The sequence below is a fragment of the Leptonychotes weddellii genome, chromosome 5 (assembly GCF_054177405.1).
Source record: "Leptonychotes weddellii isolate Sample4059 chromosome 5, ASM5417740v2, whole genome shotgun sequence".
NCBI classification, from domain to species: domain Eukaryota; kingdom Metazoa; phylum Chordata; class Mammalia; order Carnivora; family Phocidae; genus Leptonychotes; species Leptonychotes weddellii.
This window is the reverse complement of record NC_138373.1, coordinates 71728933-71741601: the sequence shown is the minus strand read 5'-3', so window position 1 is coordinate 71741601 and position 12669 is coordinate 71728933. Positions and strand designations below refer to the sequence as shown.

Genomic DNA, 12669 nt, shown 5'->3' with positions numbered 1-12669 from the left:
TGACCAGTGCTCACCACCATAAGTACATACAACATTATTGCAATATCATTGACTATATGCCTTTAAAGTGCACTTCACTGTGGAGAGAAACCCAAGCCCGCTTGACCATGTCAGAGGGAGAGAGACACCTTTTCTACTTCTTTCATATGGAAGTTATTGCTGCCTTTTCATGGACTGAAAATTACCGATTGATGGAACTACATTTTCATAGACACTTTGGTGTCAGAGCATTTCAACAAATGTATGCTTTGGGCATCTCTCCTTCCCACTCAGGAGACAATGTCTTAATTATTTTGACCGAAGCCAGACCGTGTTGTGTGTTGTAAACATCTGGTTTATCATTCATCCAGCTGAACTGGTTTATATTTTGTTAGAAGAAAAGGCTCAGGATTAAAGGCATTTAAGTAATTAAGCACACGTCAAGACAATTTGGTGATGGGTAAATATAGTCTCTGTTAAATGCACCGTCTGGGGCCTCTGGTTTAGATTTATGTCCGGCTGGAGCACGGGGATGAAAGCAGAGCGCTGGGTGGACTGGGCCCTGCTCTGAGGGGAATCAAAACCAAATGGGTTTTCAAGAGTTCACCACTCCTCTAAGTACCTGTCCCATGGGATAAAAGTTTCCTTTGAGTTTGGCCTGGAGGGAATAGAGCTGCAGTCCCTGTCACCCAGCAGCACTTGTAGATTTAATGAGGCTCTCTTTGGGAGGCCGACCATAAACTCTGCTTTGGTTGATCCTTTGTGTCCAGGAAACCAGAGATGCCTTGGAAGCTAAGGCCTCAGGTTTTGTGTTCTGAGTGTGTGTTTTCAGGGACAGGCCCTGGCGCCTGAGCCCACCCTGCTCTGTTCCTTGACCCTGACCCTCTGGATGACAAGGGACCGTGTTGCTAGGCCTGGCCGGGTCAGGCTGTGTAGAGCTGTGGTTGGTGCTGGGCAGAGGAGAAGCATGAGCCTTTTTCCTTTAGGGATTATAGTTCTAAGAGCAAGAGGTATGAAGAACCTAGTGACTTAAAGGGACTGTAGGGATCAGTGAGATAGTCCTCAGTGAGCTGTGCTGTGTTTGAGCCCAGGCCCTGCTTCTCTTTGTGGGGAGAGGAAAAGGACAATATCCTCTGTGCTTTCTCCTTCTTCCTGGCTCCCCTTCTGGGGGCAGTAGGATGAGAGGCTGGATCTGTCTCGCTCTCTCTCCCTGGGTCTAGAGCAGAGAGGAAAGACTAGATGTGATCCTGAAGAAGAAAGCTTTGCCATTATGGCCAGATGGATGGGGCACGATGGAACCAATTAGCTCATTTTTGCTGAAAAGAAAAGAAAAAATTCAGAATTTCAGTTTTCAAAGCAGAGACTTAAAAAAAAAAAAAACCCGTTTGATTATTTTCGTCTTCTTTCAAACTGATTTCCATGCTTGTTTGGGGGTATTGGTTTCTGAAGTCTGTGGGTGACCCAAGAGGCCAAAGCAATTCTCATTCTTGGGTGAAGTTGTGGATGAATAGTTATTTTCAACTTGCCTCCCCCTTCCCGGTTCCTCCTCCTTTTATGTGCTGTTCCCTCCCTCTACAGCAGCCGCTGATTGGGATCACCCATATGATGCCATCTGGAAAAGAGGGGGTACACAACCCTGGAGGACAGATGCACATTCCCTTAGAGCATTTTGGGGCTCTGTTTTTCTGGGTTGGGATAACTCAGGTTTGAGGACCTGAATTGTATTGGCCCCAAGACAAAGAACCATTGGTTGGGCTTCTTCTCTAGGAAACAGACTAATCAACCAGAGTTTAAAGGTTATTCATCAGCAGAGGTTGCCATAGAAAATTGGGGGAGTGAGGAAGACGGGTGCCTGTGATAAATGGGAAGAGATACTGCAATAAGTTTAGCCATGGGGCTGGTTGCTCTCATCAGCCATTATCTCTTCTGTGTTCCCAGCAGTGAACTAGGTGCCATGAGAGATACAGGTGAGGCGGAGGGGGGAATGGGTACCTTGTGAGCCTTCAGGGGACACACACAACAATGGGCAGATGACATCCTACAAGGGAGGTGAGCTGTTTTAGGCACGGGGTATGCAGGAAGCTTTATTTGAGATGGGAGGTAGGGTACACAGCTTTAGACCTCCAGTGATTTGAGATCCTTCTGAGGATTTGGCAGCAGGACCCATGAATTCAGGTTGTCAGCTTATTGCTGTCAGACACTCGGCTACTGTGCTCGGTGCCCAACAAAGCCGAGAATTCCACACCTGTTTAACTTTCTCCATGCAGTTCGGGACCTGTCTTCAGGGTACACGCTGCTGCTGTGGCTACCGTGGGTGTGAGTGCAGGGATTGGGGCGGGGGGGAGTAGTGCACAGGGTGTGGTCTAGTTTAGAGCTGGCACCGCCTGTGATGCTTCAGCCTCAGTCTACATCGACAGCCCTTTTGGAGCTTCGAGCCACCCCCACCCCCTCTCCTGACTCAGGACTCCTCCCCTTGATTATTGTAGGCTTCGCATTGCTGTGGTTATGGCTCTTGAACTGATTAATGACGCTCAAAGTGAAATTGTAGTCTTGTAAGACAGCTGCAGCTCGTTCAGCCCCTGGGCACCCTTCCCCCATCCACACTCCCTTTACCTACCCTCTGCTCCCCCCACCCCCCAAAGTTATTTCAGATGGTTTATGTTCATGCTAAGGAGGAAACTTAAAATCAGGAAAGGACTGGCCCCTTGGTGATGCTGCCGCTCTCAGCTCACTGGAAGAGTGGTCACTTCTGAGAGCGCCCCCTGCAGTCTCCCGAGGGCCTCTGCTTCCACGTGGGGCCCATAGCTGGTCTTCCTGGCATCCCGTGCCCTAGAAATGAGGCAAAGAGGGTCAGGCTTTGAGGAAGAGGAGGCCGTTGAGGAGAGAGGATTGTTTGAGAGCCTCTGCGGTCTCTGTATGTGGGTGGGGTATCGCTTGGGAAGGGGAGGTGGAAAATGTCTAGATTTGTTAACCATCATTGTTGTTTATCCAGAGCCGTGCAAATGCAGATTACTTAGCATTAGTACATGATACATGTTTCCTTCCAAAACCAATTTTCTTTCTTCTCATCTCACGACTGTCTACAGTCTCTCTGGAAAGAATGGTTCAGGGTAGAAAGCGTGTTTGAGACAAGGGAAATCACCGTGTTCCAGAGCTCACCCCTTCTCCTCCCTCTTCATGATTACATATGCATCCTTGCATGGTAGGGTCCTCAGTACTGGGGGTTGGCGGGATATAATGTCTCCCATATGGGAGCCAGTGACCCAGGACAGACTATCCTGAATCAGAACATACAGACCATTTTATAGTCTCTGAATAAAACTGTGAATGAAACGAGTAAACAACACTGCTTCTGTGCTGGGCAGAAAGTTCTCTGTTGTGACTATGCTGGAGTTATAGGGACAGAGTCATTTACTCATTTAGCATATATTTAGTAGGGTCTGCTATGTGTATGTGGTGTGAAATACTGTTGGGATTAAAACATGAATCTCTTGTGTGGTTTTCAAACTTTGTGGCCTCAAGAACCCTTTGCACTTTTTTTTAAAGATTTTGTTTATTTATTTGACAGAGAGACAGACACAGCGAGAGAGGGGACACAAGCAGGGGGAGTGGGAGAGGGAGAAGCAGGCTTCCCGTGGAGCAGGGAGCCCAATGCGGGGCTCAGTTCCAGCACCGTGGATCACAACTTGAGCTGAAGGCAGACACTCAATGACTGAGCCACCCAGGCGCCCCCACTTTGCACTTTTAAAAATTGTTGAGAGTATCCAAAGGACTTTTGTTTAGGTGGGTTATCTCAGTCAATATTTATTGTATTAGAAGTTAGCACTAAGAAAATTTTAAAGCACAAGGATACACAAGCACACATTCCATTAACTGTCGGGGGGATGATCCCATCCCAGTCACAAAACCCCACTCTGTAGTCATGAGAGAATAGGAGGGAAGAAGCAAATAATGTCCTAGTGCTATATTATAAAATTAGTTTTGACCTTGTGAACCTCCTGAAGGGTCATGGGGATGCCCAGGGTTCCCCAGACCACATTTTGAGAACCGCTGCCCTGGGGCACCCTACCACAGGGAGCTAATGGTCCAGGCAGACCAGCCATGGGCAGGGATAAACACTGCTCTGGGAAGGAACAGGGAGGCGCCAGAAATGAGTTCGGATACTGTGCCGTGGGATGCTCTGATGTATAACCATATGGATCCTAATCATAATAACTTGTCGTCATTCCTGCACTGTCACTGAACACAGGTGGTGTCACCTGATGGCCGCGGCGGTGGCGGTGGCGGAGAGTCTGCAGTGTTCTGGGGGGGATGAGGACGGGGGCGCACGTGAGGTTTCAGAGAGCACATTTGATCCTGGAACATAACTTTGCATGTGGGAAACACAGATATTCTCGTGCTAAGAACTGAAGCTCCACAGAAACTTCTAGATTGGGGGTGATGGAGGAGGAGCACACAGCGAGCCTCAGCTGGGAGGTGGTGGGGGGTAACGTTTCCTGACAGACAGAGGTGAAGTCGAGAAACCCCTGGCCTACAGTTACCTTTTCCGTCTCCCCTTCTTCCACAGGCATTAACTCTCTGATAGCAAACAATACCTACGAGGCTGCCTACCCTCTTCATGACGTGAGTATCGTTTCCGCTGCGCGCTCCGCGCGGTCTTCAAACAGTTGCGCACCGCAGGTGACGCAGCGGAATGCACGCGGGCGGGGCAGGAGGGGGTCACGCCGCTCGCTCACATGCCTGGGCTGACCGTGGCCCCCTCAGGGCCGGCAGGAATCTCCTCCGAGGCGACGGTCTCTCCGGGCATTGCCCCCGTGGCCAGCTGGTTTGGGTGCGAGCAGTTTTGGGAGGTGGTGTGAGAAGGCAGACGGGGCGTGCGAGTGTTTGAAGGGAGGAGGCGGTGGGGAAGGTGGGTGGGTGGCGGTGGAAGGAGGCTCGAAGGCCCAGGTGTGGTCAGACCCCGAAACGACCGAAAACGATCCTTTGTACGTGATCGTTTTGTGTGGGTGTGAAATCCCTCATCCTTAACAGGCAAGTACATAGTATCAGGTTTCTTTCTTAAAATAGATTGGGACACTTTTGAAGCAAATCTCTCAGAATTCCTTATACTCTTGTTTGGTTAAGCAGAGAAGACAAGACAGACTGTAAGTAAAGCTTCCCCCGATGGGGGGTCGTGTTAGAAACAGGGCAGCGACCTTCTTCAAGACGCTTCACGAAGAACTTAACTGGCCCATGAACGAAATGCCCTCTCTCGGCGGCATTGCTCTCTGGCCGGTCACTTCCTTCGCGTGTGTCACACGGTTATGCCAAATGAGGCTGCGGAGCGGGGGGCTCCCTGAGGGCCCGAAGGAGTTTCCAGGTGACAGTCTCTGCCCACCGATAGCTTTGCCGTGGGCATGTATGATGTCGTGGACAGTGGACGGGTCGGGGCGGGGGGGAGTGTGGCGTGGCGCAGGGTGATTCCAGACGGTATGCCAGGCACGCGCTCCACCATTGCCTCTGCTCCGAGGAGGCTGATCGCGGACGCGTCGGAGGGGAGCATCTTCGTGTGCGAAGCTGTCCACAGGAAACACTGCACGTGCTGCTGCCTCACAACACGGAATATTGGCTCCTTCCCAGGGCGCGCTTTTGACTTTCCTCAAAAGGGGAACGAGAGAAAGGGAGGACGCCAGAGAATAGAAAAGAAACTCCTTTCTCTGGTTTTGATAATTCCCTTGGCTTGAGGCAGCAGCACTCCTTTCTCTCTTACAGGGTGAATACGACAGCCCAGGGGATGACACGAATGACAGACAGGTAAGCCGGCCCTGGGCCGCACGCAGCGCTGGGGCGCGGGGGACTGTGGGTGGGTGTGGAACTAGCCCCGCACGTCCTGAACGTTCTGTTTACCCGCTTAAGTATTTTTCAGCAGTTCTTCCACAGCTCCCTGCCCTCCAGGGCTTGGAACCGTGGGGGCCATTTCTGGTCATCGACATGACAGCGTGTGTCCGGGGGTGCTACGGGCATTTAGCGCCTGGAGGGCCAGCAGTGCTCACCATCCTGAGGTGCATCCCGCAGTCCCACCCCCAATGACTGGGGGGCCTCAACTGAGAAACACTGAGAGTCCAAATTCCATGATTTCTAGGTGGGGAGACTGAGACACAGAAGGAGTGAGCACCTTGCCCACGGTGACATTGCCACAGGGAACAGAGTGGAGGCTTGGAACACCTCTGACTCCCAGAGCCAGTGTCCCTGTTAAAAATGTATTATTATCCATGCCATGGTGGCTTTTGCAGGGGTGGGGGTCATCTTTAACTTATTCTTCTTACCCTTGAGGCAGACAAGTGGGGGATAGCCATTGCCAAATTAGAGCTGAGAAATCTGAGGGAGAGGGAGGCTCAGTTGTGCTGTGTTAATCAGAGGTTACAGTTAGGGGAGGGAAAACATCCCTTTGGAAGGACCCCTCCTGTGCCAGTCACAGCACCTGCCCGTGCTGCTCTCTCCCGGCCCTTCATCCAGATCCCCATTCTTCTGCATGGGTGCACCACCCTCCCCTGCCATGACATGGCACTCTAAGAACCACCCGCCTCTTTATAGTGGGGACTGCCCCATCTGGCTGTCAACTCCCTCATGCCATCCTCCCACCCAGCTTCCCCCAGCCATCAGCAACTCTGGCGAGCAGAGGAGGGAGGGCAGGGGCGGGAGGGCTGAGGACTTGAAGCCCGAGGAGCGCCCCCCTCCCTCCCCGCCCTAGCTCTGTTGTCTGGAAAATTATTCATCCCCCAAGTTGCCTTTTGAGCAGCCTTCTTTTTATCCTGCCTATTAGTCCCTGTTATGAAGTGTTAAGTATTAAAAACATAAAAGGTCTTTTCCAGAAATACTGCCGTGATTGCTTACACATGTCCCCTCTCTGCCTGCCCAGGGAATCTGCTGTAGTATTGCGATGTCTTAACCTCATCTGTTTTCTATCTGATGCTAATAGTCTCGGTGTTTAATTTCCTGAAAAGTCCCGGATCAGAGTTAAAGGAAAAGGAGGAAGCGTTTCTCCTCACATCTCACCTAGCTCACCCCAACCGTTTTCTGTCCTCCCACTTTCTCATTTCATGTTCCTCCCCTTTAAAGAGTGATCACCACCACTGCCCACCTAAGAATCCTCCTGCTGAGTGGGTGGTGACCCCAGCCCGGTGAGGTGGAGCACTTTATAGGAACATTCCAGAGACCAGGAACACACAGTACCTCCTGGGAGAAATCAGCCAGACCTCTGTTACCTGCACAGAGGCAGAGGGAAGCAAATTATAGACCATCTGAAATATATGTTTGTCTTTGGAATGATGTTGCGTTATTATTAACAACACAATCTTGTAACAAAAATTTTTCCTTTCAGGAAATGTTTTGCTTAGGCCAATAGAATTATTCCCACTGCACAGCAGAACTGGCAGAATGGGTAGAAGCTGGGAGTTAGGGAGAGACCAGCTCAGATGGAGCATCACCTTGGTGGATGTTTCCCAAAGTTGATGTCAAAAGGCAGACAGTTATCTTTGAAAGACAGGAGGCCCCTTTCTTGTGTCTTTGCCTTGAGTTTGCTGGCCAGTCCTTATTTTCCTCTGCCAGGGTCATGGTTAGGGAACTAGGCTTTGCTGGGATGGGGGTAAGAGAATCCATGAGAGAGGAAAAGGTTTTTTTTTTCTGTCCATTTGGGTTGGAAAACTGATTCCCAACAAGGTGAGGAGATGGTTCCAATGGCTGTAAATGATTGTCGAGTCAGGACAAAAGCCCTGGTGTCCAAAGGCCAGCCAGCCCTGGATAGCCAGGTACTCAGCGTCTTGTGTATGGCAAGGGGAATTCTCAGCACCGCGCTGGCTTTGTTCCTGCAGTTTCAGTGGTATATGGGTGGGGCCTAAAAGAATCCTCAAGAAGAAAGAGTCCAAACCTCTGAATACGTGCAGCATATTGATTCATTTTAATTGAATTATAATAGTCTAGTGTTCTTGGAGAGGGCTGCAAGAAGGATTTTGGTTGGGTGCCAGGGAGAATCCTTGCATCTGTTGCTGGAGGGTGTGGAGAAGGGTTGGGAGCTGCAGTGGGATGCCCCCTCTGGGGGCCTGTAGAGGTGACTTGCAAGGGCATCCCAAGCTGCCCGTCCTGCTCGTACCTGGATGTCCTCCTTTACTCTTCCCTGCAATTCGTGCCTGTTCCCCTGATCTCCCTGAGGCCCAGGCTCCTCACGGGCAGATCCCAGGAAAGCCCTGAGACCCCTGAGAATACAATCTTCTTCCCTTCCAGCTCGCCTAGTGCAGTTGTGCAGCCTCAATGACTCAGCTGCAGCTAGGGGCTGGAAGTCTCTCCCTGTTCCTGGAGGGTAATTAACAAGATGCACCCTGACTCTGGAGAACAGGGCTTTTCCGCCTCTCTAGAAAGCAGGGCAGCAGGAAGAGGGAGCAGCGTGGGTGTGGATGGGTTGTTACGTCGCTGCCAGTGGCCACTTAATTCCACGTTAGCCAGACCTGTCTGGTTTTCTCAAGCTTCCCAGGGAAGTGACCGTAAGCATCTTCAGAGGGCTGCCCGAGCCCCGCCAGCTCCCTGCAGCTTCCTCACCCACGTACAGGGGAGCCTAAGGCACATCACTGGACTGCGATTCTCTTTAGCAGTTTTTAAACCCTGGGTCTTGGATTTTGCAGCTTTTGCAGATGATTGTCTTCTCTAGTGGATGGTTATAAAGTGACCCCACGAAAAGGTGTGTGAAGAGAGTCACTTCTGTTTTTCTGACCAGAAAGGTACTTTGGTCCTGGGTTTCACTTGAGGATTGATTTTCCCCTCCTGCACTCATTTTGCTAATAGAGGAGGCCTAGAGAGTTGAAGTGACTTGCCAACAGTTCAAACAGGTCATTGCAGGATCTGGGAGTAGGATCCCCTTCTCTCCCATTCAGTTTGCCCTGTCCCATCACCAGCTCTCAGTTGGCTGCATTGCCATCTTTCTTCCTGTTAGGAGGTCTCACTCTCTGAGGAGCCTGAGGCCTTTGGGAGAGCTGGGAGTCTCAAACATCTTGCCATTCTCTGGCATTGCAAATGGTTTTAACAGTTGGGTTCCTTTATGGTTTCATGAAATACTTAAACCCACTGACCCACTGTCAAATGTGACCCCCAGGGAGCCGACTGGCTGCTTGAATGTTCTGATCCATCAGGTGGGGTAGTCCCTGTGGATCGTGGCTTCCTGCCGTAGAGGTTTGGGGTCAGGCTGGCATGTCTGGAACCATATCCAGGGCCTCTGATAAAAGGCACTGTCCATTAAGAGGGAGCTGCAGACCTTCCCTAATCTATTCGCAGGCTTGGCCAGTCATGATGAGGACATTGGTGTAGCTCTGAGGGAGAAGGTGGCTTTGCTAAAAGCTGCATTAGAAGGATCTAGACACTGCCCATTTAAAGAGATTGTTACAAGATACTGTGGATGTCTTCCTGCACTTTACTCCACCATACTAATCCCCATGGGGCAGAGACTCCAGAGCATGCCTCCTTCTACCCTGACTGCTAGTCTGTTCTGGGACCCTTCAGCCTGGGCTTTAGCATGACCCACTTGTCTCTGAGTATGTGTGAGTGAACATTTGTAGAGAGGGGGAAGGGTCTACAGTGCTCCCCACCCCTGCAGGGAGGCATGAGCCGGCCTGGGCAGAGCCACGTGGGCATTCGACCCTAACTGCTGTGTCACTCCCAGGTTTGGTGCTCCCTTGCAGGGGCAGCCCGGCTGCACTGAGCTCATACAGCTTTCTTGGCTCATCTTCATCCATATCCACAAACTGAATCTAGCTTTGTGCTCAGAGGGCAGTACACCGAGGAAGGGACCTCCAGAGGTTTCTTGATCCCAGCAGGGGTAAGGCTGGTGAGCATGGCTCTCAGTTTGGGGCGGAGCCAACTGTGCCATCCTGGTTCTTGGAGCACATTTAACTTTTCCTTGCAGGGCAGTGGCAGATGGGTGCTCTCAGGCTCAGGTTTTGGCTTGATACGTGACTCGGAGAGGAATCCGCTCTGGAGGTCAGAGCCCGGGAGGCAGTCAGTGCCAACCCACAGCCCTCAGGAGAGTCCTTGCCCGTACCTCCTGACGCATGCTGGCCTCCCTTAGGGCCACAAATGATGTCACTGTGACAGCCAGGTGCTGGTGAGTGCAGGGATCGCACTAGCGGAGGGAATAAAGACCCAGGGCAGTAGAAGCATCTGAGGTGAAGGGGAGGAGGAGATCTAATGACAACAGTAAGATTTGGTTAGGAGCCAAGATTTGGTTAGGAGCCACCTGCCTGTTAGGAGAGGCATCTGAACTCGCGGACTCACATCCTCCTCTGCCAGTCAGGCTTGGAGTAACCCCTTTGTTTGTGCCTGGGTTTCCTCCTTTGCATGTGGTGCTCATGGTGGTGGCAGTTTGCTCTGTCAGGGTCCGTGAGGTTTCGGGTTCTGTTTCGCCATTGTTGGGAGAGACTATGACCATAAAGGTCTAAACCCATTAAGGAGGAATGCCAGTTCTTATGTCAGTTTATGAAAAAACCATGTCTTTAAAGGGTCTTAGGTGAAAAGGGTGGCCTCCTGCTGTTCAACTGGATATCCAAAATACCTAGTTAGGGCAGGTTCTCCTGGACAGAATTCCTCGTGAATTCCGTGTGATGTGTAAGGAGAATAGAGAACATAACAAGATAGCCAGTGTCTGGCAAACTTGTCAAGTCTAGACATATAATTTGATTACATGCTAATATCTCTTCAGCGTGGATATCTAGAGGATGTCTAATTACTTCATTTACTTGGGGATAATCTGTGAAGCTGGCTGGCCAGGTGTTTGAAACTGAAATGCCCTGGGAGTGACACCTAGGTTTTATCCACATGCTAGCCCTGCTAAAATTGCTGTGCAGACATCACAAGATGGCACGCCTTGATGTGGGTGCATCATTTCCTTCCTCAGTGTTCCACTCAGGTGTTGCCCCCACACTGCCACGGAAACCACTCTTGTCAAGGTCATGAGTGACCTTAAAGTCACCGAATCTGGAGGTCACTTCTCCATTCCCACCTGACCTGACCCATGAGCAGTGTTTGCCACAGCGGGGCATTTTCTTCTTTTTGAAACCAGTTGTCCCTGAGCTTCTGGGACACCACATGTATCGAGCCCTCTACATCGCTCGCGGCTCTTCCATCTCCTTTGCTGCTCATCATCTCCTTGGTCTCTGAAGGTCTCCGCACCGGGGCCCCACTGACACACCTCTTCTTTACCTACTTCTTTACCTACTTCTCCCTCAGTGGTTGCATCCATAGCTTAATGACCTCATAGATCATCTCCTGTCAGGCACCTCCCAAATTTACATCTTCTTTGTAAATTTAGGAGGTGGACGCTCCTTTGAAATCCAGATGTTTGCATCCAGTTGCTTACTCAGTAGCCCCACGGGGATGCCTCCAGGGCACCTCAAATTAGCACATCCCAAAGTGAACTCCTGGTCCTATCCTTCCCCACCTGCTCTTCCACGGCGCATGGCGTCACCATTTACTCAGCGCCTCAGGAGAGGTTCTCCATCCCACCCCACATCCAATCCAACACTAAATCCTACGCTACCTTTAAAACATAAGCGGAACCACCCACTTCTCATTACTCCCCCACCGCCTCTGTGGTGAAGGCCGCCTCCATCTGTCCTGGACAGTTACAGAGACCCCTGCTCCTATGCTAGCCCTCTGTCTCTTCTCCACACGGGGGCTGGTGTGAGCGATCTGCAGGCCAAGCCGGATCATCTCTCCTCACTGCTGCACATCTCCCCCTGGCTTCCTTCAGAGTGCAAAGGTTTTAGCATGGCCTGCAAGCCCCCAAGTGATCTGCCACCTCAGTACCTTCTGATGTTATCTCTGATTATTCGCCTCATGCTCACGCTGCCCCAGCCACACGGCTTCCCTGTTTTCCCCAGGACATACCACATGCACTTTCCTCAGGGCATTTGCACAGGAAGAGTGTTCTTCTGCCCAGTGCACTCCCTCACTTCCTTCAGGTCTCAGCGCGAATGTCACCTCAGAGAGGCCTTCCCTTGCCATCTGTCTGAGATAGCACTTCCCCCACTCCCCTGTCCTTCGTGTTCTACTCCCTTGCCTTGATTTAGCTTTCCGCATGACATTTATAAATCTTGGATGTTGACATGTTTCTGTCTCCACACATCAGGGTGTAAGCTCTATGGCAGAAATGACTTTCGTTTACAGCTGTGTCCAGTGTCTGGCACATAGTAGATGCTCAGTAAACACTTGTTTATGAGTGAATGAAGGGACACCAGGCTCATTTTGCTGGACTAAGCAAAGCAAGGGAGTGAAGAAGGTGGGTTATGATTGGGAGGTGCAGCAGGCGCTGGCCTGGAGTGTGATGAAGGTCACCTTTATTACGTGGGGAAGGGAAGTCAGCCTCTGTAGCCTCCCACCTTTGGAAACCTTCCTTGTGGATGTCTTGTAAGAATTTTCCTAGAAGCTGGGCTTTGGGGATTCCGTTTTGACTTGCTAGGGTAGTTGTGGGGGTTACAATTCTGACTTGCTAAGGTGAACAAAACAAAAGGTGAATGGTTGCCCCCTCCACTCCTAATCTGTTTCCCTCTTCTTTTTTAGCTGCTGTATCGAGAATGGGCACGCTATGGAGTGTTTTATAAGTTTCAACCTATCGACCTCATCAGGTAAGACGTGAGGGGCACTCTTGGGAGGACCCTAGAGCTGCAGATT

General features: G+C 50.9%; 1 protein-coding gene across 1 annotated transcript in view; it reads left to right on the top strand.

Annotated features, from left to right (window-relative positions):
• ANO2 (anoctamin 2) overlaps window positions 1-12669 on the top strand; it is a 319849-nt gene that overhangs the window by 106713 nt on the left and 200467 nt on the right. Inside the window, exons 8-10 of the mRNA XM_081818921.1 lie at window positions 4547-4602; window positions 5731-5772; window positions 12559-12623. Coding sequence (XP_081675047.1) covers window positions 4547-4602; window positions 5731-5772; window positions 12559-12623 — 163 coding nt within the window. The remainder of the gene's footprint in view (window positions 1-4546; window positions 4603-5730; window positions 5773-12558; window positions 12624-12669) is intronic.